Source organism: Rhincodon typus, chromosome 1 (genome assembly GCF_021869965.1).
Source record: "Rhincodon typus isolate 14 chromosome 1, sRhiTyp1.1, whole genome shotgun sequence".
In the NCBI taxonomy this organism is placed as follows: domain Eukaryota; kingdom Metazoa; phylum Chordata; class Chondrichthyes; order Orectolobiformes; family Rhincodontidae; genus Rhincodon; species Rhincodon typus.
The window spans coordinates 64,117,751-64,143,955 of record NC_063332.1 but is presented as its reverse complement, the minus strand read 5'-3'; the positions used below and the strand labels follow the sequence as shown (position 1 = coordinate 64,143,955).

Here is a 26,205-nt window from a genome sequence, read left to right as displayed (position 1 = left end):
GGGGGAGGGGAGGGGGAAGAGGGATCTGAAATAAATAGGGAGAGAGGGGGAGGCGGATAGAGGAGAAGAGACAGACCGGACTGTCTCCTCTGATGCTGCTTGGCCTGCTGTGTTCATCCAGCTCTACACCTTGTTATCTCTTGGTTTCTGACCGATACGAGTTAAACTTCACCCGAAATTCTTGGGTGTGTCACATTAGCAACAGCGAGGTGACACAATTAACTGTGGGTGTGCTCCCTGAAAGAATGTGTCGACATTGAGGCGGCTCTGGCAGGTTGGTGCCCGGCGCCCACTCACGGTCTCCCGCGTTACCTGCAGAGCGGCTGCGAAAGCGCAGCCAATAGCGAGCACCGCGTGAGGGAAAGCCCACCCCAGGCCATCACGTGGCAAAGTGCTGCACAGTCCGCATCATGGTCTTTGTAATACTGAGGAACTGAGTGGCTGCAGCTTCAACTCAATACGCTCAACAGGTAGGAAAAACATTGAGTTTAATCCTGTTTAAAATGTTCCAGATTTTCAACCATACCGTCGTTTCTTTTTCGTGGTGGAAAAGAGCAGTACATTCTGCGTGTTCGAGTATCTGTAAGGTAGTCAAAAACAATGTTAAATTAGATTAACATTCATTGAGGTGAGAGTTTCTGTTCTTTCCTTCTGAACCTTGTCGAAGTTGTACTTCGATTAACCTTGACTGGCGGGAGGTTCATTCATCTACTCCCAATTTTTTTCAGAATTAAAAGAGTTGATGAGTAACGCCAGTCACAGAATTCTGTTGTGGAGTATAACCAACTCTAACATATTCGGTCATATTGTTGTCTTGGCTGTTTTGAGTACAAGTGGATTTCGAAGAGTTGCCAATGTCAGTAGACTCCCAACGAGGCAGGTTTAATCCGGTTTGTATGAACTCTGCTAATGTCTAAGCAAGGGTGTGTTACCTGTTTGTAGGGTCCGTCCAATTGATTAAGCCTGAGCTGATTCATTGATTTCTGCATTTAACTCTGGTTTTACTCCATATCATATTTACGCTCAACGCTACAGACTACCTGTACTTTTCGTACATTTGTGCTACTTTAGTTTGTAAAAATGTTAAACATATTTCCAAAAGGATTCACTTTTATATACACGAACTGATTCTGAAGTACAATAAAGTAGCTTATTCTGAAGTTATTCATTTTCAGTACTGTTTTCTCGTATTAAAACCCTCGTTTCTCGGCAAACTGCTATAGCTACGAATTAACACATCACTTAAGCTCTGTATCAGAAATACTTGCTTTATGTTGAAGCAAAGTGAATATTCAAGAACGGATGGTGTTCCTCTATTAATGTTTATGATAAGTTTGCTGCACTGCATGTTTCCTTCAGTGCTGCTATGATAGTATTTGAATGTTCAATTCTCTCGCTTGAAAACCCACCCGAAAAGTTGCTGTGTCAGCTCTGGAAGTAGATTTGCGTTGTGCCTCCGCTCGTGCTTAATTACAGATCTATCGTGATATTTGGAGTTTAATTGCACCGCACTTTGGCTTAATATTTAAATCGACGTTAAAATTTCAGTTTTGTACACTGTTGTACCACTAATTTAGTTTTAGTTTTCAAGATTTCAGTAAAACGTAACATTTTGTGACTTGTTTGAACAGTTCCTGGTATTAAATAGGAAACTTTGCATTGTTATTTTCCTTCACCAGGGCAGAGCAAATACTCTCTTATAACACGCTTACAGCAGAAGCAGAATGTTCAGCTCTATAGGTGTACTGTAGTTTTCATCTTCTACATGAACCTCTTTAACCAAATCATAAAACTCTTTCTTCTCGGTGTTTAGTCACATTCCCCTTAAATGTCTGAGCTCTCTGCTTCTACTCCTTGTGGCAGTGCTTTCTTTTTAATAAGAGACAAAAACTGTTTGTATTCCAGTAGGTCTCAAACCATTCAATTCAAGTTGAACTTGCTTTCCAATTCTCTTGAGAAATGAACCTCTGCTTTATTTTTAATTGCCTTATTCTGTTCTGCTACTTGTCTGTATTTGTACTGCAACATTAACACACTTAATGCACTTATTTTGCAATGCATGCAATTATTCTAATACCATACCCCATAGTTGTCATTGTGAACATTCATTTACCAATTGCCCATCATTCTGCAAGATTGGTGAACTCTTCTGTATTTCTTTTTTCCCTCATTGCTCATGTATTAAATACACACTCCAATGAGGTGTTTGCAAATTTTGAAGCTACATTTTTCCTGACTCCAAATGCAATTTGCCTGGATTTTCAGCACTGTTTATGAAACCTCATCTCCCAATGTTCTCAGATCAAGATTTATGATTGTTACCCTTATACGGCCTTTGTCATTTCCTCAAGAAATGCATTAAAGTTAATCAAGCATGAGTTTTTTTGTGGGGGACCCAGTAATAGTTTGAGATCTAGAAAAGTTCTTCACTATTCCACAGATGTAGACTGATTTGAATTGCTTCTTGTATATTGCTTTTTAGAGTCTGTTCTTTACTTTTGGTTTTTGGAGTTTTGTTTTACTGCACTGGCTAATATTATACTTGCATCATCAGGAGGTGGTGAGGTAGTAGAAATATCTTTAGGCTAATGTGCTGGCAACATAGATTCATTTTGTACCATTACAGATGGTGAAATTTGAATTCACTGAAAAAAAAATCTGGGATTCCAAGTTAGTATGGCGACCATGTCATTTGCCATGAAATTCCATTTGGAGTCTCCTTTTCCGGGAAAGAAATCCTTCACTAGTCTGGTCGACATGTGACTTCAGGCACATGTAAACGTGGCTTATTAACTTCCTTCAAATGCATAGCGGTCACTCAGACAGAGTAGTTAAGCGATGAGCAACAAATGTGGCCTTTGCCAGTGACACATTCCATAGAAGAATTAAGAAAACTAGTGTTGGCCAGCTCACGGTATCTGTTTGACAGTTTGGTTCCTATCCTATTTTGCAGCATTACCAAATGAGTGTTGTTTTAAGATTTTAGAAACAGTGCTGATCGGCATGCCACCTTCCTTTTCTCTTTGTAACGTTGACCCTTTTTACAAAAAAGACAAGGTGTCAAGTCAAGTGTTTGTTTGCTTGTGTGTGCACGCATATGTGTGTGTGTGTATAATTAAGTTGTTCCTTCTAAGTTATTGTTCTGCTTCAATGTGCTGCAATAATTGAAGCAGAGGCTGATATACCTTGTGTGCCTTTTTTATTCTCATTTTTGATACTTGCTAGAACATTCTGTCTTTTTTATTACTGATGGTAGAATTAAGATCCATTCACAGATGAATGGGGGAGTTCTGAGAACATGAAATTCAGATCAAGCCACTTGACCAAACCACTAATTTTTTTTAGTATTCACATGACCAGTGGTCTTAAAATCTAATTCAATGCCACTCACTACTTCTAACTAAAAGATGGAATGAGAACTAGTCCGGTTCTGCCGTCACAAAGGAGGACACATTATAATATAGAAATTTGGGGAACACAAGGTTTTGAGAGATTGAGGAATAGAAAGAAATCTGTATTAGTAAAGAAATGGTATTGGGGAAATAATGGGATTGAAGGCTGACAAATCCCTGGTGGTTGGTCTACATCCCAGACTGCTTGAGGAAGTAGTCTTAGAAAAGTGGATATATTGGTTAAGTTAAAATATTCTTCACTGTTTAGAATGGTTCCTGTAGATTGGAAGGTAGCTAATATAACCCCTCGATGTAAGAAGAGAGGCAGAGAGAAAACTGAGAATTGTAGACCAGTCCTGATATTGATATTGGGGAAAATACTAGAATCCAATCCAAAGAATTTGTTGAGGATGTAACTAGTCAACTTGATGAAGGGAGCCAGTGGATAAGATTTATTTAGACTATTGGAAGGCTTTGAATAAACTCCTGCATTTTTTTAAAAAAAAAAGCACATGGGATTGGGAATACTGTATTGAGATGGATAGAAAACTGGTTAGAAAGGAAAGAAACTAGCAATAAACAGGTCATTTTCCAAATGGCAGACAGTGGTTTAGATGAGGGAACTAGATGTAATATCTCAACATTTGCAGATGAGGCAAAAACTGAGCAGGAAGGTGAGTTATGAGGATGCAGAGATGTTTCAGTGAGATGCGGACAAGCTGAGTGTGGCTAATGCATAGTAGAATTAGTAGAATGTGGATAAATGAGAGTTTATCCACTTTGGTAGCAAAAACTGGAAGGCAAAATTATTATATACCTCTAAATTGAGAGGGGAATGTGAGACCTGGGTGTCTTTCAACAACAGTCACTGAAAGTAAGCATGCAGGTGCAGCAGATTATGAGCAAGGTACAGTGATTTCGGGGATAACACAGTGTAGAGCTGGAGGAACACAGCAGGTCAGGTAGCATCAGAGGAGCAGGAAAGCTGATGTTTTGGGTTGGGACCCTTCTTCCGAAATGGGGAAGGGGACTCTGAAATAAATAGAGGCATGGGTGCGGTGATAGCAGGTAGATAGCGGAGTGGGGTGATAGCAGGTAGATAGCGGAGTGGATAGATGGGAGAGAAGACGGACCGGTCAAGGAGGCAGGGATGAGAGGGGGTGCTGGTCTTGGGATGAGGTTGGAGGTGGGGAGATTTTGAAGCTAGTAAAGTCCGCATTGAGACCATTGGGTTGTAGGCTTCCAAGGTGGAATATCAGGTGCTGTTCCTCAAGTTTCTGGGTGGCATCATTGTGACACTGGAGGAGGCCCAGGATGAACATGTCATCCGGGGAGTTGAAGTGGTTCGTGACTGGGAGATGTTGTCGTTTGTCATGAACCAAGTGTAGGTGCTCCACAAAGCAGTATCCAAGCCTCCGCTTGTGGCCTCCTCTACATCGGGGAAACCATCAGGAACAGTGGATACAATATACCACATTAGTGGATTTGCAGGTGAACATCTGTTTGATGTGGAAGGTTTTTTTTTTTTTGGGGCCTGTGATGGAGGTGAGAGGGGAGGTGTAGGGGCAGGTGTAGTAGCTACGGTTGCAGGGAAAGATGCCAGGGGTGGTGAGGCTAGTGGGGAGTGTGGACAGACGAGGGAGTCACGGAGAGAGCGGTCCCTCCGGAAGGCAGATAAAAGTGGGGAGGGAAATATATCCTTCGTAGTGGGGTCAGGTTGCAGGTGGCAGAGGCTGATGCGTTGAATCCGGTGGTACGTGAGGACAAGGGGGATTCTGTCACTGTTTTTATTGCAGGGAGGTGGTGTGAAGGCTCTAGTGCGGGAAACGCAAGAGATGCAGTCGAGAGCGTTTTTGACCGCTGAAGGGGGCGATGTTGCGGTCCTGGAAATACGAGGACATCTGGGATGTTCAGGAGTGGAATGCCTCATCTTGGGAGCAGATGTGGCGGAGGAATTGGGAATAGGGGATTGCATTCTTGCAGGAAGTTGGGTGAGAGGAGGTGTAGTCCAGGTAGCTGTGGGAGTTGGTGGGCTTGAAATAGAGATCTGTTTCGAGGTGGTCACTAGAGAGGTCCAGGAAGGAGAGAGAGGAATCAGGTGGTCCAGGTGAACTTAAGGTTGGGGTGGAAGGTGTGAGTGAAGTGGATGAACTGTTCGAGCTCCTTGTGGGAGCACGAGGCGGCACCGATACAGTCATCGATGTAGCGGAGGAAGAGGTGGGGTTTAGGGCCAGTGTAGATACGGAAGAGGGACTGTTCCACATTTCGTACAAAGAGGCAGGCATAGCTTGGGTCCATGTGGGTACCCATTGCCACCCATTCGTCTGTAGGAAGTGGGAGGAGTTGAAGGAGAAGTTGTTAAGGGTAAGAACGAGTTCAGTTAAGCGGATAAGGGTGTTGGTGGAAGGGGACTGGTTGGGCCTGCGAGAGAGGAAGAAGCAGAGGGCTTTTAGGCCATCTGCATGGGGAATGCAAGTGCACAGGGATTGGACATCCATGGTGAAGATGAGGTGTTGGGTGCCAGTTTTGGAGGAGGCGGAGGGTGTGGGTGGTGTCCCGGATGTAGGTAGGGAGTTCCTGGACTGGAGGGAGAAAATAGAATCGAGGTAGGTGGAGATAAGTTCGGTGGGGCAGGAGCAGGCGGAGACAATGGGTCGACCAGGGCAGTCGGGTTTGTGGATTTCGGGGAGGAGATAGAAACGGGCGGTGCGGGGTAGGGGAACGATGAGGTTGGAGGCTGTGGGTGGAAGGTCACCTGAGGTGATGAGGTTGTTGGTGGCCTGGGAGATGATGTTTTGGTGGTTGGGGGTGGGGTCATGGTCAAGGGGGCGGTAGGTGGAGGTGTCAGAGTTGGTGCCTGGCCTCGGCGATGTAAAGGTCAGTGCGCCATACCACAATTGCACCTCCTTTGTCCGCGGGTTTGATAGTGAGATTTGGAGCGGAGGGCTGCACATTCTGTGGGGGAGAGGTTAGAGTGGGTGGAGAGGTTGAGGCGATCGATTATCTTCCTTCCGGAGGGACCACTGTCTCCGCAACTCCCTTGTCCGCTCCACACTCCCCACTAGCCGCACCACCCCCGGCACCTTTCCCTGTAACCACAGGAGGTGCCACACCTCCCCACTCAACTCCATCCCAGGCCCCAAAAAAACCTTCCACATCAATCAGATGTTCACCTGCACATCTGCTAATGTGGTATATTGTATCTGCTGTTCCTGATTTGGTCTCCCTGATGTAGAGGAGGCCACGTGGAGGCTTGGAGACCGCTTTGTGGAGCACCTATGCTCGGTTCGTGATAAATGACAACACCCCCCAGTCGCGAACCACTTCAACTCCCCCCTCCCACTCCCTGGATGACATATCCATCCTGGGCCGCCTCCGGTGTCACAACGATGCCACCCGGAAACTGGAGGAACAGCACCTCATATTCCGCCTTAGAAGCCTACAACCCAATGGTCTCAATACGGACTTCACTAGCTTCAAAAGTCTCCCCACCCCCAACCTCATCCCAAGACCAGCGCCCCCTCTCATCCCCACCTCATTGACCTGTCTGACTTCTCTCCCACCTATCCATTCCACTATGTACCTGCTATCACCGCCCCCACCCCACAATTTATTTCAGAGTCCCCTTCCCCTCACCCATTTCTCCTGACCCGAAACGTCAGCTTTCCTGCTCCTCTGCTGTCTGGCCTGCTGTGTTCCTCCAGCTCCACACTGTTATTCAGACCCCAGCATCGGCAGTTCTTACTATCTCATGCTGATTCCTGGGATGGCAGGACTGACATATGAAGAAAGACTGGACCAGTCAGGACTAAACTCATTGGAGTTTGGAAGAATGAGGGGGAATCTCATAATATTCTAACAGGACGAGGTAGGTAGTTGCAGGAAGGATTTTCCCAATGAGAGTTCCAGACTGGAGGTGCCTGTTTATGGATATGGGATAAACTATTTAGTACTGAGATGAGCAGAAATTTCTTAAGCCTGTGGAATTTCGCTAATACAGAAAGCAGTTAAGGCCAACACATTGATTTCAAGGAGGAGTTGGGATTAAAGGAATCCAAGGATATGTGGAAAAAATAGGGAACAGGGTGTTGAGCTGGATGACCAACCATGATCAAAGGGAATAGTGGAGCAGGCTCAGAGGGCTGAATGGCCTCCTCCTGTTTTTTTTTTAGTTTTGTTCAGTTTCTTGCATTTTAACTTCTGTCCACCTTTTCTAGCATTGTAATTGTAACACAGTGCACTTCGTCTGCTCTTTGCTTCAAAAGTCAACAAATCATTTCTCAACTAAAAGCAAAATGCTGTTTAATTCCTGAAATCTGAAATGAAAGCCAAGTGCATGGGAAACTCGGCAGGTCTGACAACATCTCCATTCCAATTTGACACCTGTTCAGAGCGCATGTTTAGAAGACTATTGATAGGATTGAGGCACTGCCAATGCTTTAAGATTTATCAATTGAAGGGGGACTGGAAAGTGCCATTAACATCAAGATCTAAAGGAAACACCCATTTTTGTTGTGGGAGAATTAGGCCTGTTATCCCCCGGTGAGTAGTGTAACTTCATCTGTATCTTTTCTTTCCAAATTCTTTCGTAATATGAAATTCATGACTTCGCCCCCCCCAACAGCATTCCATTTTTCTGTTAGATTTTTTTTCTGATCCAGCCTTCACAGTCCCAGAATTTCCTCCATTATCCACTTCAGTAAATGTAAGGGAGCTGTGTTAAATACTATCTCAAATGTGTAATTAGAGTATGTCTTGCAAGGAAGCTAATTTCTTTAAACTAGACGCAAGCAGACTTTGAAAATTGCTCCCAGAAGCCACGTGACTATTCCTGTGGACTCAACTAGTGTTTGAACCAGTCTATACTCTTGAAGAATCATGATCTCTTGAAATATCAAACAATCAGAAACTTATTTCATGACAGCTTTCCTTGATGTGAATAATGTTTCAAATCTTGCCCAAAACCTAATGGACTGACAGCAATCCAAGCCAGTGGCTGAAACAGTGAAAGTTAATTACTTCAACTAAAAGTCTGTGATCTAGATCTGGATAACACAATACCCAAAGTGGAAATGTGATTAACAGTTTAGAACTGCCATAGTTAAGTTTGAGCTGTATAAACGCTTGTCTACGTATAGAATCTCTACAGTGTGGAAACAGGCCCTTCAGCCCAACAAGTCCACACCGACCCTTGGAGCATCCCACCCAGACCCATCACCCTATCACCCACCTCATCTGCACATCCCTGAACACTACAGTCAATTTAGCATGGCCAATCTACCGACCCCGCACATCTTTGGACTGTGGGTGGAAAATGGAGCACCTGGAGGAAACCCACGCAGACACGGGGAAAATGTCTGTGTGGAGTTTGCACAGTTCCCCCCTGAAGGTTGAATTGAACCTGGGTCCCTGGTGCTGTGAGGCAGCAGGGATGACCACTGAGCCACCGTGTCGCCCTAAAACTATAACATTGCGATGGCCAGGAATGAAACCCGGGTGAACTGCTTGGGAAGCAACTGTGCTCACCGTTTTCTCACCATCACCCTGCCCTTTGCAATAAGTGTATACTGTTCCTTTTGTCTTAAAATATCTTTTTGACACAGTGAGCCATGTTGAATTTAATCTGCCACTGCTTAGCTGAAGCATCTTTTTTCATCTTTCGGAGTCCTCTTTGCCAAATCACTTTCAACAAGTTTCAATACTATCCCAATCCATTGGAGTCTATAGGTTTTAGGTTCAAACTCCAATCTGTGGTATAAACTGTGAAAACAGGGCTGGTATTTCCAGTGCAATATGGCTGGAGCATTGCACTGCTGGAGTGTTGTCTTTCTGCTGAGATGCTAAATTGAGGCTCTATCTGTCTGCTTGTGTGAATGCCCAAGATTCTTTGGCCACTGTCTCAAAGAAGAACAGGGAGTTACCCTGGACAATATTTATCTCTCAATCAACAGCACATAAAAACAAACCTGTAATGAGTGAAACTTTTCTGTGAGTAAGTTGGCTGTTATGTTTCCTACATTGTAACTTTGTGTAGTATAAAGATAGACCATTGGCTCTTAAGCACTCTGACGTCAGGCCTTCATGCTAGATAAATACCATGTTTGTATTTTTTTTTACGTACAGTTCAGAGGACCCAGCATTGTTCTGAGTGATCCTGGTACAAGCTTTTCTCCAATGTTATCAGTACTGATGAGTGCTGTATTAAGTGTGCTAGCAGCATCAGCAGAGAAAGAGAAAGAGTTTAACACTTCAAGTCTGATATGACTTCTTCAGTACTCTCTCTCTTGTCAGCAAGAGTCATTGGACTCCAATTTAACTCTTTCTCTTTCGACAGATGTTGCCAGACCTATTGACTTTTTCCAGCCCTTACTACAGATGCTGACAAGCTGAAATAAAAATAGTATCTTATTTTTATCAAATGACTCTTGTTTCCATGTTGATATGTTTTCTCATGTGCCATATGCCCAAATTTCATGATTATCACGAATGACAAGAGGATATTGGAATTTCAGAAAATGGTCAAAAGTGCTCTTATTCCTCTATCAATTTGGCTATTTTTTGAAAACATTTACATTAAGTAAGAACAACTTGTCATTGACAGTCTGCCCTCTGAAGCCTATATTCTAAATCATTTGTAATTTTACCTTTTTAATTATGGATTGAGTTTTTCACTAAATTTATTCGCTTAAAAATGTGTGGTTTGGATGTTAACAAGTAGCATGATCATTACACCATTCAGCAATTCATGGTGTAGTAACCTATCCACTGAGTTTTACTTTTAAGAACTGATTATTATTCTTCAGTTACATCTTGGCATATCCTCCTGTTCTCCTCAATCTATTAAAACAGCTCCTATACCAGCTGGAGTCCTTGGTTCAAGAAAGCAACTACTCTTTCAAACACCATGTTGAGGGGAATGAGTGGTACCTGTATCCAGTTAGTCTTGCCAGCAATGTTCATGTTCTGTTTCAAAAGTAAGTTTAAATATTGACCCTCCAGAAATGCATTTTTCCTCCAGTTTTATATTTTTGAATGTTAAATTGTTTCCATTATACTAGTTGTTCATGTTAATAATTGAATATTAGCATGTTAATGGTGTAATTATTGAGAAATTGCTGATACACAATAATGCAATGACAGAATGGAGCCAATTCCACTCAAGGAACTCTCCTAGAAATTTTGAGAGTAAGCAAACAAGATCAAGCTGTTATTCGAACAATAGTTCTCGTTGACACTTGTTTATTAGCTTGGTTACCATAGTGGCTTTGACAGGCTCCATAGACTTGTGGATTAGCGGTATTGTTGAATTATTTAGACAACATGGTTTATACTCAATTAATCTATTATATAATTTTGGCTGAAAGCATGATCTCATTGGAGTACACTTTGTGTCTGAATATTCTGTTATTTGCATATGTTTAAGTGGGGAGAAAGAGGTGGATGCAATATTCAATTGAGCTTTACTTACCCTTTTTCCTAATCCTGGAATTCAGTTGCAGGATCCCTACTACTTTGGTTAAGAACAGTTAATGCTGTGAAGAGGATTATGTACTTTTTTTTAACTGTTTTATGAATTGGGCAGGAATCTATATGAATGCTTTTGTTTCCTGGCAACACGAATATGTAATGTGACTATGCCAACCTGACTACCAGACTTTATTATCCTGTATGGATTGTTGTGAAGTGTCTCTTCCTGATCAAAACAGATGCCAAGTAGTAATGTGGACCTGGTTTGTGGATAATTCAGTGAAATCCTCTCTAAGCTTGGCTTTGATTTAGATTTAGCAATCATGGATTTTCATTTTGAATGAAATTGCAAGCAATGATTTGACATCAGTTCAAGTGACTCTGTACTGACGATTTCAAGTGTGCTGCTGATGTTAAGAATATGTAATTTGAATTTCCTGGAAGGAATGAGAGAATTGTTAATTAAGGTTTCAATGTTGAATTTTGCTGAATTTTAACTTGCAGATTTATTACCAGAAGTTCAATAAGGTGTAATAGAGTGGAGGGCTGAGGGAGGTTGAGCTGCTTAGGATCTGAGGGGTCCAATTTTATTTTTAAATTTTTAGCATTTTGAGCTGCCTGAGCATAATGTGAATTTGAACGTGTGTTGTGAAGACCTTGTTATTTAGATTGATCAATACATTATATTTCAACATTTGAGGATCTGTATTTGCAGCATGTAAAAATAATTTAGTACAAAGTAAAATGCTGTGAATGCTGGAAATCTGAAATAAAAGTGCCAAGCATGAAATGCTCCATCGATCAAGCACCATCTGAACAGGAAGGCCTGATCCCTGCAAGTGATTTAGACCTTTGCCATTGCACCATAAACCTTTATAAATTTAACTTTTTCTGCCTTCCATCCTGAGAGATCTTTTTCACTTGTTCAGTTTCCTACATTTCTACTTTTCACTTGCTCAAAACCTATTATTTTTCTTAACATTTCCTGTTTCAGATCAAAGGTCACTCAACTGAATCATTAACTCTTTCTCTCCACAGATGGTGCTTGCAGGTATTCTTCTAAGCCTTTTCAAAAGGAAATGGGTACTTAGCACTTAATATTCAGAAGTATTAAAAGTGGATTGATAGGTTGGCAACTTGAATGTTCCCAGACTGGGTTCTTGGAACTTACTGGATCCTGCGTCAATGTGATTTAAAGATGTTCTAGAGTCATACAGCACCAAAACAACCATGCTCATGACAGTCTCCATACTCTTTTGCCCTCTTTATTGACCCTTCAACTAAGGGGAACAGCTGCTTTCCATCCACCCTGTCTATGCCCCTCATAATCTTATACACCTTCGTCCGGTGTCCCCAGCACCACTTAACTGTTAGGCTACAGGAAGAAACTTGATACACAATCTGAAGTAGAATTCGACTGGATGGTTGGTATTGGTTCTTCCCTCCAGTGAAACCTTTAGGAAACTGCTGTGAGGATCCAGATTCCAGACATTTAGGTTTTCATCTGTTTGTGATGTAGAAGAGGTAACACTGATTCAGCAAGCATTCCTATGACTCCCCAATTGGCGCTCTAGCATGAGAAATGCTTCTATTCCACTTGAGTAGCTCAATCGGTAAATAACGGGACTCATAAACACCCAAGTTATTTCAAGTTTTCCTGTGGCTAATTTTCTTGATATTTGTACCATGCTTTGAAATATGCAATAAACTGAAAAAAGCATGGAAGCTGGAATATAAGGATACTGTGGCCTGCAATGATTTAGGAAATTTGCTGCACAGCAAGTGTACACAGGACAGCTCTGAGTTACACAAGCTTGGTGTTGACATTCACTCTACAAGCAACTGGATTAGTTGATACTGACTCACTTGACAAGGCTAATTATTCCTTTTCTCTCATGAAAAGATTTTGGAGACTGTCATGAGCATGGTGTAGGCTTTATAGTGAGCAACCATCTACCATCAAGTGAATTACCCAGAGTTGAATGCAGGGTGCCTCATTACCCTGCAGCTATCGTTTGGAATTGAAATCAACTTAGAATGTAGCGAAGCGCCAACTGTTTTTATACTGGCTTCTTAGAGGATTCCTATGACTCCCCAATTGGCACTCTAGCATGAGGAAAAACAAGTTTCGTACCTTTTTATTGCTTCTTTTAACATTCTAGTTTGAGTATCTGTAACAGAGCTTTCAAAAGGAGGCCAGATTTTTGGCCAGTACATACATCAGTAACTGTGGAATAAACATACGTGAATAACTAATGTGGCAAAGGTCCTCTTTGTAAAAGTCTGTTCATTTCACTGGGCCTTTTTAAAAAAAGGTAGTTGACCAGATATCATCATGAGTGGTTGTGCATGCACACTTGCTCCATGCAATGGTTGCCAGCGCATGTGCAATTGCTCCTAATCGGTTACGGGAGCTTGCATCTGTCAAAGGCTCTGCAGTCTCTCATTACATCGAACTGCAATGGAACCATTTCCCAGGAGAATTCCATTGTTAAACTTCAGACTTGTGTCTTACCAGTGCAACCACCTGAGTGGCCTTGTGGAGGGAATTCCACTGCAACAATTGACTGGAACACATTGCAAAATACAATTTGCTGGCAGCAGTTCATCCCAAATTCCAATCGAATGGGATCGCAACCTCTGTGATTTGAATGCTACATACTCTGGCTGGGTGCAGGAGGCTTCAATTCCACTTGAGCAGCTCGATGGGTAAAAAGCAGCAGGACTCTGAAACGCTAAGTTATTTCAAGTTCTCCTGTGGCCAATTTTCCTAATATCTAAATCAAGATATGTTTTTGGTAAAAGTCAACATTAAATATCAATCCTGCACATTGGGATCTCACTTACTGAATTTTTCTGTCATATACTTCAACCAATTCAATAAAATATATTTTAGTGGAGATTGTTTAAATGATAGGTGAGCTATACACACAAACTTGCAGTTGGTTTTAAAAAATAAAAAGGCATAAAAATGCTTAGTGAAGTTTATTGGTCCATGGCAAGGCAACTTATTTTGATGCGGCTAGCTGACGCTCGCTCACGAGCACTGCAACAGAGCATGTCCAAGAAAGGACTTTTTGTTCCCACACACTGCATCCACCATTCCCTGCCCCTAACATGTCACAGTGCAAATACTTGGGCTTTAAGTGAGAAAATTACACCTTAATCTGCAACCATAATATAACTTCACTCCATGTTCAGGGAGCTACAGGTTGGATTTTGTGCGCGGAGTAGGGGCTGCCAGCATGCGCATGATGGCATTGTGCACAAGCTGTAAACCTGTATCTTTCTCATCGACTCGAATTGATTCACCCATGCTTGATCTCACAGCTGCCGCAAGGAGGTTATTCTTCAGGCATTGAAAGCTGAAAGTGGCCTGGTACGAACTAGTTGGGTCCAAATCCTGCTTTGCTAAAACTAAATTGTTGTGAAGACAATGAAGCAAGTCTGAAATAGCTTGCTGCAACGTTGACATTTGCTAATAAATTGCATCAAGTCCACTTTTAATCAGTGATTAGTTTTCTCATGCTTAAGGCTTGACTAATATTCAAAAACTGTGCAGTCATGACTGTTGCCAAATGTTTGCATCGACTTAATGAGTGAAATTGTCCTTTCTGGCTGCTTGACAATATAAAAATAGGATTGTTTTGGTACAGTTATATAGTGATAGTGAGGCAACATCTGGAGTACTGTTGCACAGTTTGCCCCTTTTTCAGTAAAAGAGAATACCCATACATTGAGGGAAGTTGAGATGATTCACTCAGTTGATAGCTGAAAAAGGAAGGGGGTTGTAGAGTGTGAAGTTATCTTAAAGGTTGGTCAGGCTGGGACTGAATCTTTTGGATTTTAGAAAATCGAGGTGATCTTATTGATATATCACTTGAGACTACAGGGTGGATCCCAAGCTGAAAGGTGTATTTCCTGTTGGAGAGATGAGAAGTCAAGGATACAATTTATAAAAAGCAGTGTCTCGTCCAAAGTGTGAAGCCATTAACTTGGAGCTAACAAAATTGCATTAGAATTTTAAGGGTGAGACTAGGAACTGTGGAGGAACGAACAATTTGTGTCCAAGTACACACTCAACATGAAGCAGGGACCAAAACTGCAGAAGAGGTCCTAGAATGTTGGCCTTGATCTCCATTTGATTGGGAGAGGCTTGGAATACAAGTTTGAAAGATGTTTCAGATGTGTACAGCCTTGATCAGACCCCAAGAAGGGTACTGTAATGAGTTTTCAGATAGGATACATTGGTATTAGAGGGTTGCAAGCAGACTACTCAATGACGCATTGAGTACCTTCATTCCTTAACTGGTAATATCCTATCAATGGTACTTGGAAGCCTGCAGTAAGATAATTAGGGTTAGAACGGTAACTACCCAGAGAGGATTGGATCTAGGTTAAAAGTAATGTGAACTATTCCTGTCAGAGAATTAGAAACTGAGGCACCTATAATAATAAAATACATGGGTTTATCCCAATAATTTACTGCTTGAGCTTGTTGCTTCATGCTCTTCATCAAAGCCTGATGTGGAGGACACATGGGAGAGGTGTGAAGTGTGACAAATAGTCTGATTTTTAGGTTGCCTGATGGAGCTCAGCTGAACATGAAGAAACATTTTATTTTAAAGGATGGACTCTGGCAAAAATCTTGTTTTCTGCAGCTCTCAAACCTATTTGCCTCAGTTGTTTTCCTGGAGGAATGTGTGATGAATTGCAGTTGCCAAAAACATCCTCCAATTTGGTTATGATCACCCCAGTTTAAATGGCCCTGACATAGCACCCACATGGCCGTTCTCCTGCTCTCTGTGTTGGTATGTGGAATGTGAAGTATTTTACTGTAACCTGCTTCATACCTCCAAACAGGTTTTTCCGCAAACTTCAGTAAATTGATTAGTATGTCTGCTATGTCTTATGTTCACTTTTGTGCAAATTCAGAAGGATTTACTTTTTTTGATTCCAATGAGAAATTTTATTGTTTTAATGAGCCATTAAACAATTTAGATCGTCTTGAGCAAAAGATGCTCTGGGTTCTTGTTACAAAGCATTCTCGATGCTTTAACCCTCCATAACCACCCTCCGTATTCTAGACTGATTGCATCACTTAATCCCAACTGGAGCAAGTCAATGGATAGGAATGACATATGATGGTGTAGTGAAAATGATAAGAGTAGAAACTGAAACTGTATGTAATTCACACTGTGACTAGGATTGAACTCCACTCGTCTCGTAACCTTTCTCCAGAATCGCTCATTCTTAATTGAGTACCTTTCATCAGAATACCCAGCTAGGTGAAATATTCTTTTTCAATATTGGCTCCCAATAATAATGTTAAATTGTCAAATAAATACACTGGACACCATACCACCCCACACCTCTGCAAATAATTCAGGCGCATAGGCCAGTTAGTATCTGTAGGAGCATCACAATAAATCGCTCTGCTTTTTGTTTTCATTTGCTTTCTTTAACAGGATCCGCATGTTAACTGGATCTAAATTTCTAAATGAATTAGAAAGAGGGGCACTGAGATCCTCACAAATCAATTTTTATGGAATGAGAAGTTGTTATAATTCACTTTTTAAATGATCTGAGGCAGGACCTTTTTTTGTCTACAGAGGTAGGGAGGTTGCCACTAAAGCACAGAACCTCATTTTAGTTGTATCCAGGCATTTAACTAATGCCCATTATCATCTGCTCCCCTGTTAACCATAACTACTTCATATTATGAGTCTAGAGTTTCACGAAGCACAGATGGTGGTCAAGTATTCATTCAAATGTATTTATGAATGAATGTGCATCAAACCCAAATGCTGCTATATTTTATATGCCTTAGTGCAGTGGGAATTTTTGCTTAAAATGTTTGAGTGTGCCATTTGTGGTTTTGTCCTTAAATTACTTTTAAAGGAGTCTGCTCATAACTTGAAGTTATTCTGAGCTTATTTTCGGGAAAATGCTGCACTGACTGGTTGATATGCATGCAAGAGAGAAAATGAATTAATCTATACGACTAATGCGGAATTTATTCTTAAACTCCAGATCCAATTATTTCTGTCACCACATGAAGCTAGTTCACTTCAGTAATGAAAGAAAATCATAAATCCTTTTTCATTTTGATATAAATTTGACATTGCAATAACCACTCTCCACCAACTTAATGAAACATATTCATTGGCAATGACTTGTATTTTGCCTACAGGACTGAAGTTTTCCTGAGTAGAATTCTGAACGCAGCTTAAAATGTCCTTCAAAGAGCTGACAGCCAGAGCGGTCTTGCTGTATGATGAATGGCTTAAAGATGCAGGTAAGTACCTTTTTTCAGGCCATGTCTGAGAAGCACCTGACTTGTTTTTGGCTTTGGGCTTGATGTTAGACCTTTTGAATGTGCTGGGGGAGGATGGTGTTTCATAACAAGTTGAAGAGTTGATGGCAAATGGAGCCTCCCCCTCCCCCTCTTGTGTGTTGAGCTTTATATTTTTAAGTAGAATATGTGAAATTTTGTGGATTAGCTAAATGGGCTCAGTAAAAACAAAACTTTTTTTTCATACAAAAAGCAAGCCTTAAATATTTACCAAAACTACTTAGATTTAAAGGGTTGGTCTTAATCATTTTAAACACAGTACAACTTAGTAGATTGAAGTATAAACAATAATTAATGCAACTTTTGTTTTGTAGATCCCAGAGTTGAAGACTGGCCATTAATGTCTTCTCCACTCCCACAAACAGTTATCCTTGGAGCCTACATCTACTTTGTAACATATTTTGGGCCAAAACTAATGGAGAACAGGAAACCACTGAATTTGAAGCAAGCAATGATTGTGTACAATTTTTCTATTGTCACCTTTTCAATCTATATGTGTTATGAAGTGAGTACTTCTGCCTGTATTATGACTTCTATAAAATGTGCATTTATTAGATGATTGTTGAGTAGATTCATTGCTGCATTTGCACTTTTCGGGCGTGAGGGGACCTGTTTGAAAGGATTAATGTACAAGTCCGTATTACCTCGTGGGAAAACACATTGCATGTTAGTTTCTATTTTTGTCCATGTCCACGTCCACTGCAAACTGAATCCTACTCCTTTCTTTTGTGGTACAATGTATGTTTACACTCCTGAAAAATTGAAGGGTGCATATTTTGAGCCTTCCAGTGTGTACACAATATAGTGATCCTTTGCATCTTACTGAATCATATCAAGCACTGCTGTCTTTTCTTTCACAGCTGCAAAAACCACCTATTATTCCAGGATCATGGGAAAAGGCAGGTGTAGCACTTGGGGACTATTCTTTCACTCCTCAACTAATTTCTATAATCTTCTCCCCCTGCCTCTTGTTAGGCTGTCCTTAGCTTTCTATCCCTCCCATCAATAAAGATCAAGTGTAGGAAGGTCATGGATTTCTTTCTTGGGATGAAGGTGTCCTGAGCAGTTGAAACACCAGTCACACTGTTGTGCTTGCTTGTACTGTCTCGTCCTGAACACTGTCTTTTCAGCTTTCCCTTTTATTTCATGAGAAACCAGCCTCTAATGTATAGTTGTAGTAAATGTCGGATTGAGTTAGATGTAGGACTCCTTCATACTTCTGGTGCAAGACATGTATATAGTATCTTGAAAGGACCAGTGTTGTAAACAGTCCATATGGAACTCTGGGAGTCCTTGATACTACTTTCTGCTTCTCACTAAACAAACAAACTCTTCTCTCAGGCTGAAATGTTACCTTAACATGAACATCTGGTTTCTTTTCACTGCCGCTTTGCTCCAATACTTGGACTTGTCTACCCTATATACTATCTTTGAGCCTCTCCTCTTTGACATTTACATGCTACCCCTCCGTGACAAAACATATTACTATAGGGTCAGCTTTGCTGAAATGGAACTACTTTGAGTTGCTCAAACTTCCTGTCATGTTGTCCAACTGCTTAACAAATATCCAGAGGTGAATTAACTTCCTGCAACTCAATCTGTCTAAATCTTCAGTTCCCTGCTATGTATCCCTTCAATCCCTTTGGTCTCTGTATCAAGGCGAAGTAAACCATTTTCTAACAGTGGGCATGTTGTGTAATTTTCAGTTTCCAATCCCATATCTGGGCTCAATAAGACTGTACTTCAACAATTACAAGATTGCCTATCCCTGGATTATCACCAATAAACCCTACCTGTGCCAATCCCAGATTTCACCACTCCCAAATCTGCTCTGCTGACTTCCTTTTCTCCAATGTGTGCAAGACTCCATATATCTTGATTGTTGGCTAATAGCCCTCAATAGGGTGTGGCTCTGCTCTAAGCTATCTCTGCTGCCATCTGTACTTTTACTTCTCCATCCCTTCAACCTACCATCTGTAGCCAAATCGTGAGCTGCTGAGTCTTAGTCTCTGGAATATTGTCTTTAAATCCAGCCCTTTTTTTAATCTGGTTAAAATAGATCCCTTCAATTAAACAGCTTCACCCACTATTACTTAACATCACAGATGTACCCTATGGAAACAGACCCTTCGGTCCAACTCATCCGTGCTGACTAGATATCCTAAATTAATTTAGACCCATTTGCCCCATAGCCCTCATAAAACGTTACTATTCATACACCCATCCAGATGTCTTTTATATGTTCTAGTTGTACCAGCCTCCTCCACTTCCTCTGGCAGCTTGTTGCATGCACGCACCACCCTCTGGAAAAAGTTGCTGCTTAGGTCCCTTTTTATTCTTTCCACTGTCTCCTCAAACCAATGCCCTCTAGTCCAAACAAAAACAAAAGTTGCTGGAAAAGCTGAGCAAGTCTGGCAGCATCTGTGAAGGCGAAAACAGAGTTGACGTTTCAAGTCTGAGGAAGGGTCACCGGACCCGAAGCGTTAACTCTGTTTTCTCCTCCACAGATGTTGCCAGACCTGCTGAGCTTTTCCAGCAACTTTTGTTTTTGCTCCTGATTTACAGCATCTGCAGTTCTTGCGGTTTTCCTCTAGTCCAGAGATGTGCAGGCTAGGTGAATTGGCCATGCTAAATTGCCCGTAGTGTTCAGGGACGTGTAGATCAGGTGAGTTATACAGGGATGGGTCTGGGTGGGATGCTCAGAGGGTGGGTGTGGACTTGTTCAGCTGAAGGGCCTGTTTCCACACTGTACGGATTCTATGATATGATGGACACCCGTTTCCTGGGGAAAAGACCTTGACTAATCCCCCTATGCATGCCCCTCATGATTTCATTAACTTCTGAGGTTACCCCTCCGTCTCCAAAGCTCCAGGGAAAATGGGCTCAGTGTATTCAGCCTCTCCCAATAGCTCAAACCCTCCAATCCTGGCAGCATCCTTGTAAATCTTGTCTGAATCCTTTCAAGTTTCACAACATCTTTCTTAAAGCAGGGAGACCAGAATTCAACACAGTATTCGAAAAGTGGCCTCACCAATATTCTGTACAGCTGCAGCATGACCTCCCAACTCCTCTACTCAATGCGCTGCCCAATAAAGGCAAGCATACCAAATGTCATCTTCACTGTCCTGTCAACTTGTGACCCCACTTTCAAGGAATTATGAACCTGCACTCCAAGGTCTCTTTGCTCGGCAACACTCCCCAGGACCTTACCATTAAGAGTATAAATCCTGCCCTGACTTGCTGTTCCAAAATATAGTGCCTTACGTTTATCTAAATTAAACTCTCTCTACCACTCCTCAGTCTATTGGCCCATCTGATTGAAGTCCCGTTGTACACTGAAGTAATCTTCTTGGCTAGCCACGACACCTCTAATTTTGATGTCATCTTCAAACTTACTAACCGTACCTGCTATATTCACATCCAAATAATTTATGTAAAGGGCTAAAAAGCGGTGGACCAGCACTGATCCTTGTGGTATCCTGCTGGTTGCAGGCCTCCAGTCGGAAAAGCAACCCTCCACCACCACCACCCTCTGTCTCCTGCATTCGAGCCAGTTATGTATCCAAATGGCTAATTCTCTGTGTTCCGTGTGAACTAACCTCGTTAACCAGACTATCATGAGGAATCTTGTTGAACCTTACTGAAATCCATACAGATGATGTTCACCACTCTCTGCCTTCTTCAATCCTTTTTGTCACTTCTTCAAAACAAAACTCAATCAAGTTAGTGAGAGACTATTTCCCATGCACAAAGCCATGTTGACTATCCCTAAACAGTCCTTACCTTTCAAAATAAATGTAAATCTTGTCCCTCAGAATGCCTGCCAACAATTTGCCCATCACTGTCAGCCTCACCAGTCTGTAGTTCCCTGGCTTTTCCTTACCACCTTCCTTAAATAATGGCACCACGTTAGTTTACCTCGAGTCTTCCAGCACCTCACTTGATATAAGTATCTCAGCAACAGGCCCAGCAATTATTTCCCTAGGTTCCCACAAAGTTCTGGGCTACACCTGATCAAGTCCCAGGGATTTATCCACCTTTATGCGTTTCAAGATGTCCAGCACGTCTCTTCTGTAAAATGGACCCTTCTCAATTTTGCTTTTTATTCCATCATGTTCTCTACCTTCCGTATCCTTCTCCACAGTAAATACTGATGCAAAATACTTGTTTAGTATCACCCCCATCTTCAGTGGTTCCACACATAGGCGGCCTTGTTGATCTTTATGGGGCCCTATTCTCTTCCTAGTCACTCTTTTGTCCTTAATGTATTTGTAGAATCTCCTTGGATTCTCCTTAGCCCTATTTGCCAAAGTGTGCTCATTTCCCTCTTTTTTGCCTTTTTGCTTCCCTCTTAAGTATACTCCTACTGCCTTTATACTCTGCCAGGGATTCACTTGCTCCGTGCTGTCTAAAGCTCTCATATGCTTTCTTCCTTGTCTTGACCAAAACCTCAATTTCTCTGATCACCCAGCATTCTCCACACCTACCAGCCTTGACCTTCGCACTAACTGGCATATACTGACTCTGGACTCTCTATCTCATTTTTGAAGGCTTCCCATTTTCCCGTTGTTCTGTTATCTGCAAACATCTGCCCCCAATCACTTTTGAAAGTTCTTGCCTAATATTGTCTTCTGATTTAGAACTTCAACTTAGTTTTGGACTCCTCTACCCTGGCAAAAAGACCTTGACTATTCGCCCTATCCATGCCCCTCATGCTTTTATAAACCTCTAAGGTGCCCACCCACCACGGCTTCTGATGACCTAGGGAAAATAGCCGCAGCCTATTCAGCCTCTCCCTATAGGTCAAACCTTCCAATCTCAGCAACAAACTTGTAAATCTTTTCTGAACCCCTTCAAATTTAACAACATCTTTCCTATAGCAGGGAGACCAGAACTGAATGCAGTATTCCAAAAATGGTCTAATCAATGTCCTGTATAGTCACAAAATGACATCCCAACTCATACACTGGCCTTTTTTGGTCAGTGTATCGAATGCTGCCTTCACCACCCTCTCTCTGTGACTCCACCTTCAAGGAACTATATCTGCACCCCAAGGTTTCATTGTTCAGCAGCAACACTCGGCAGGACCTTAATAGTAAGTGTATTAGTGCTGCCCTGATTTGCCTTTCCAAAATGCAACATGTCACATTTATCCAAATTAAACTCCATCTGCCACTCCTCAACCCATCGACTCATCTGATAAAGGTTCCGTTTTACTTGTCTTGGCATTTGTTTCCATTTTGCTTCCTATGTTTTTTTTTGCCTTTAAGACACTGAATAATTGAGTTATTGTCATCCCATAGCTCAAAGATAGTAAGAAAAACTCTTGTGTAAAGAGGAGGAGTTCACATTAGTTTACAGTGTAGCTGTGGAATAGAGTGCAGTTTTGCTCACTTGCCCATTTTGTTCATTCTTGAAGTGTACAGTATACATTCATGATTATTGTGCTGTCCTACACGAGCCATGCATCAACCTTGTCAACATGAAAACTCACCCAAAGAATCAAATTCGTATGTAGGCAATTAGAAAATATTCAGTCATTCCTTGAGTTGGAAGGAGAACAAATTTAGGCAAATTATACTTTTATTTTGTGTCAAGGGGGAAATTAAATCCATCCAGCATTCAATAATTGAACATTATGCACAATTTTTCAGTGATAACCAATAAAAGTTGATCATTTAAGAAGAAAATGACATCCTTGGATTTCTGTATTCTACAAGGATCCAGCCATATTGGCAATCTAAATGTTGTGCTTTTCACCAATAAGGACATGAGAATCTTTACACAAATTAGTCGAGTAAAACATGGGTGAAAGATTTTGAAGAAAGAGGGTCAATCATAAGAGAATGAGGGATGGTGGAGTGAATATGTGGCAAAGTGGCAAAGGACCTGAGAGGGAAGAAGAGCAGTTAAAAAGACCCAGATGGGTAGTAAAGAAGTGAGGGGAGAAGAATTATGCAGAGAGAAGAAACTGAGATGGGTAAATGCATTGTGTTGAAGAAAATTGAAAAATTGTGACCAGAATCTCTCGTTCTCATCTGCCTACAGTGCAATCTCTGGAGGTCCACTGAATTCTTCTATTTTCTGGAAACAAATCTTTTGCTACAGTTGATTTTATTTTTTTTAAAAAAAAAAAAAAAAAAAAATCACTCATGGGATATGGATGATGCAAGATAGGCTGGCATTTATTTCCCACCCCTAATTGTCCTGAAGAAGGTGGTGGTGGTGGTGGTGGTGGTGAGCTGCTGTCTTAAACAGCTGTGGGGAAACCCAGAAGGTCGTGAGGAAGGGAATTTTAGGATTTTTGACCCAGCAACAGAGAACACAACAGGGTTGTTCCACATTAGGATGTTGTGGAGGGAACTTGCAGCAGTGGTGTTCCTCCATATGTGTTGCTCTTGTTCTAGGTGGTAGAGGTCAAGAGTTTGGAACATACTGTCAGTTATCTGAGTTTTTGTAAAAGGTGGTGCATGGGTTTCTTTAAGCTGGATAACGTCCATCTCCTTTCATGGAATTTCACTCATTCATGCAATTGAAGTGTATTCCATCAAACCCACCACTTGTAGGTGGTGGTAACACATTGGGGAGCCAGGAGATGATAATTCTGAGTCTTCAATGTACTGTTGTAGCCACAGAATTCATATGGCTGGTCTCATTTCTGGTTAATAGTTATTTCTCAGAATTTTCATTAGGAATTTGGACTTCATGATACGATTGAATGTCAAGGGGCAATAGTTAGATCTTCCCTTGCTGGAGATGGTTATTATCTGGCATTTGAGAGGTGCAAATGTTACTTGCCACATATCAGCCTGAGATTGGATATTGTCCAGATCTTGCTGCATTTGAACATCAGCAAATATTTCTACTTTTAACCTGACAGGGAAGACAATGAAACTGGTTGGATCTAGGTCCCTTGGAAGACCTGCAGTGATGTCCTGGGACTGAAATGATCAATCTTGCTTTGTGAAAGGATGATCCCGTACAGCAGAGTTTCTCCCCAATCTCCATTGATTCCAGTTTTCCAAGGCATCCTTGATGGCATGTTCAGTCAAATGCTGTCTTGATGGCAAAGACAAATTCTTTTGTCCCAACTGTGCAGTTAAGTTCATTTGTCTCTGTTTTTGCCTGGGCTGTAATGAGTTCTGAAGAAGGGTCACTGGACCCAAATCATTAACTCTGATTTCTCTCCAGAGATGCTGCCAGACCTGCTGAGTTTTTCCAGTAACTTTCTGTTTTTGTTTCTCATTCAACAAGTACCTCTTAATAGTGTTGTTACAGGCCACTTGTAAAAATACGCTGATTTGCAAGCTCTGCTACTCCTGAGGTGCCACAATAATTCATGATTTAATCAAAGTCTGTGAAGTCGTGATTTACCTGCCTGTTGGAATTGAGTTAATAGGGAACTCCGACAGTGTGTATTTTTTTCAAGTGGACTGTAATGGTGCTATCAAGAGATACATGATAAAAGGGCTCCAAGGCTGCAAGTTTTCATCCTGTTGCCAGAATGTGTCAGGACCCATAGGTGTTGTAGTATTCAATGCCATTTGCCATGACTTCATATTGCGCAGTGAATTCAGAGAAAATGAGAATCATTTGAGGGAGGGAAACGGAACATGTTGCAGAGGGCTAAAAGAACAAGCAAGGGATATGTGGAGGAAGACAGACGAAAGTAAAGGGTGGGAAAATGTTATTTAAAATTTTAAAGTCATGCAACAAATGTTGAATTCTCAGCTGGTTTGATTTCATGCAGTTTTGAACCTTGACCAGTGTGGGTAAGGAACTTGATCAAAAGAAATTGCTTTAGTGTGTGACTCAGCAAAATCTTGAAATCTTGCCTTTATCTCTGCCACTATGTTTGCATTCAACTTCGATCAACCCCTCTCACCCGTGATGTCGTCTTCCAATGTTGTTCTCTTATTTTTAATGAATGAGGAAATGGATGAAAAATGCTTGGCATAATCGGAGGCATTGATTCTTTATTCTGTTCCATACTTAAAAACTTGAGTTGCAGAAATATCAGTAAATTTCTGTTTGTGTGTGGTGTATAATTTAATTTCATGTGTCCAGTCACTACAAATGAATAGCCTTGATGAATCATCATGAAGCAGTATCTCTAACTGTTGGACAAAATCACAGGGCCTTCTTTAATATAAAAGGAACTCGTGGCTAATATGCTATTCCTGATTCTGATATTAGATTTTTATACAAATTAATTCTTGGTAAACATGCAAGTATTTTACACCTGCACAAGTTTGTGATCAAGGGCAGTAACTTGGAATACAAGAAATAAACTTTCTCCCCAGTTGAACCACAAATGCACTAATCAGAGTGGATGGAGCTTACAGCTTTTTGAAGAAGGTAAACCAACCATTTCATCCTGGGTCTTGAGCCTGGAGGCTGCAAACCAACACGAATCTGGTTATGACCCGCTTGCTCTTGATAAGCAGGTTATTATCCAATCTCTTGAATAAGGAAATGAAGTAACTTGCGATTGTCACGTGCAAACTGAAGTTAAGATGTGATAAGTTTATGGTGCTCCTGTTGAACTTCAGTGTTTCAGAACTTGGTCACTTTAACAGAGATTTACTCTGAATTTGAAGAATAGGCATTAAAAGTATTTTTGTGTATGATATGAACTTGCCCCTAAACGTTGGTACTTCAGTTCCATTGTTCCACTTTGAGCCTTGGGTAGCATTCTGTATTTTTTTTTATTATTGCCTTTGGCTTATTCCTTTTTCTGGAGTGTGAAGGTATTTGATTCCACAACAGATGTTGATTCTTGGAATGCAAGTAGCTCAGGTTGTGGACTCCTAATTTAGACTAGGTGGTGGAAATGAGTTCCATATCATATGTCAAGGTTGTACAAGAGTTGAAAATAAATCTCTTGTAACCAAATTTAACAAGGTTTTTTTTTGTCTGAACAAGAACACTTAATACTGTTGAATCAGAGATAGTAGGAACTGCAGATGCTGGAGAATCCGAGACAACAAG

The 26,205-nt window shown here is 41.4% G+C and overlaps 1 protein-coding gene across 3 annotated transcripts in view; it reads left to right on the top strand.

Annotated features, from left to right (window-relative positions):
- Positions 1-148: 148 nt before the first annotated feature.
- The window catches only part of elovl7a (ELOVL fatty acid elongase 7a), a 44,443-nt gene continuing 18,386 nt past the window's right edge, over positions 149-26,205 (top strand). Inside the window, exons 1-3 of one of the 3 annotated variants that reach the window (XM_020511303.2) lie at positions 149-470; positions 17,053-17,157; positions 17,529-17,719. In XM_020511303.2, coding sequence (XP_020366892.1) covers positions 17,094-17,157; positions 17,529-17,719 — 255 coding nt within the window. In that variant the 5' untranslated portion in view covers positions 149-470; positions 17,053-17,093. Of the gene's footprint in view, positions 471-519; positions 588-764; positions 891-17,052; positions 17,158-17,528; positions 17,720-26,205 lie in introns of those variants that run through there. The other 2 variants (XM_048604619.1, XM_048604626.1) reach the window with 2 other exon arrangements.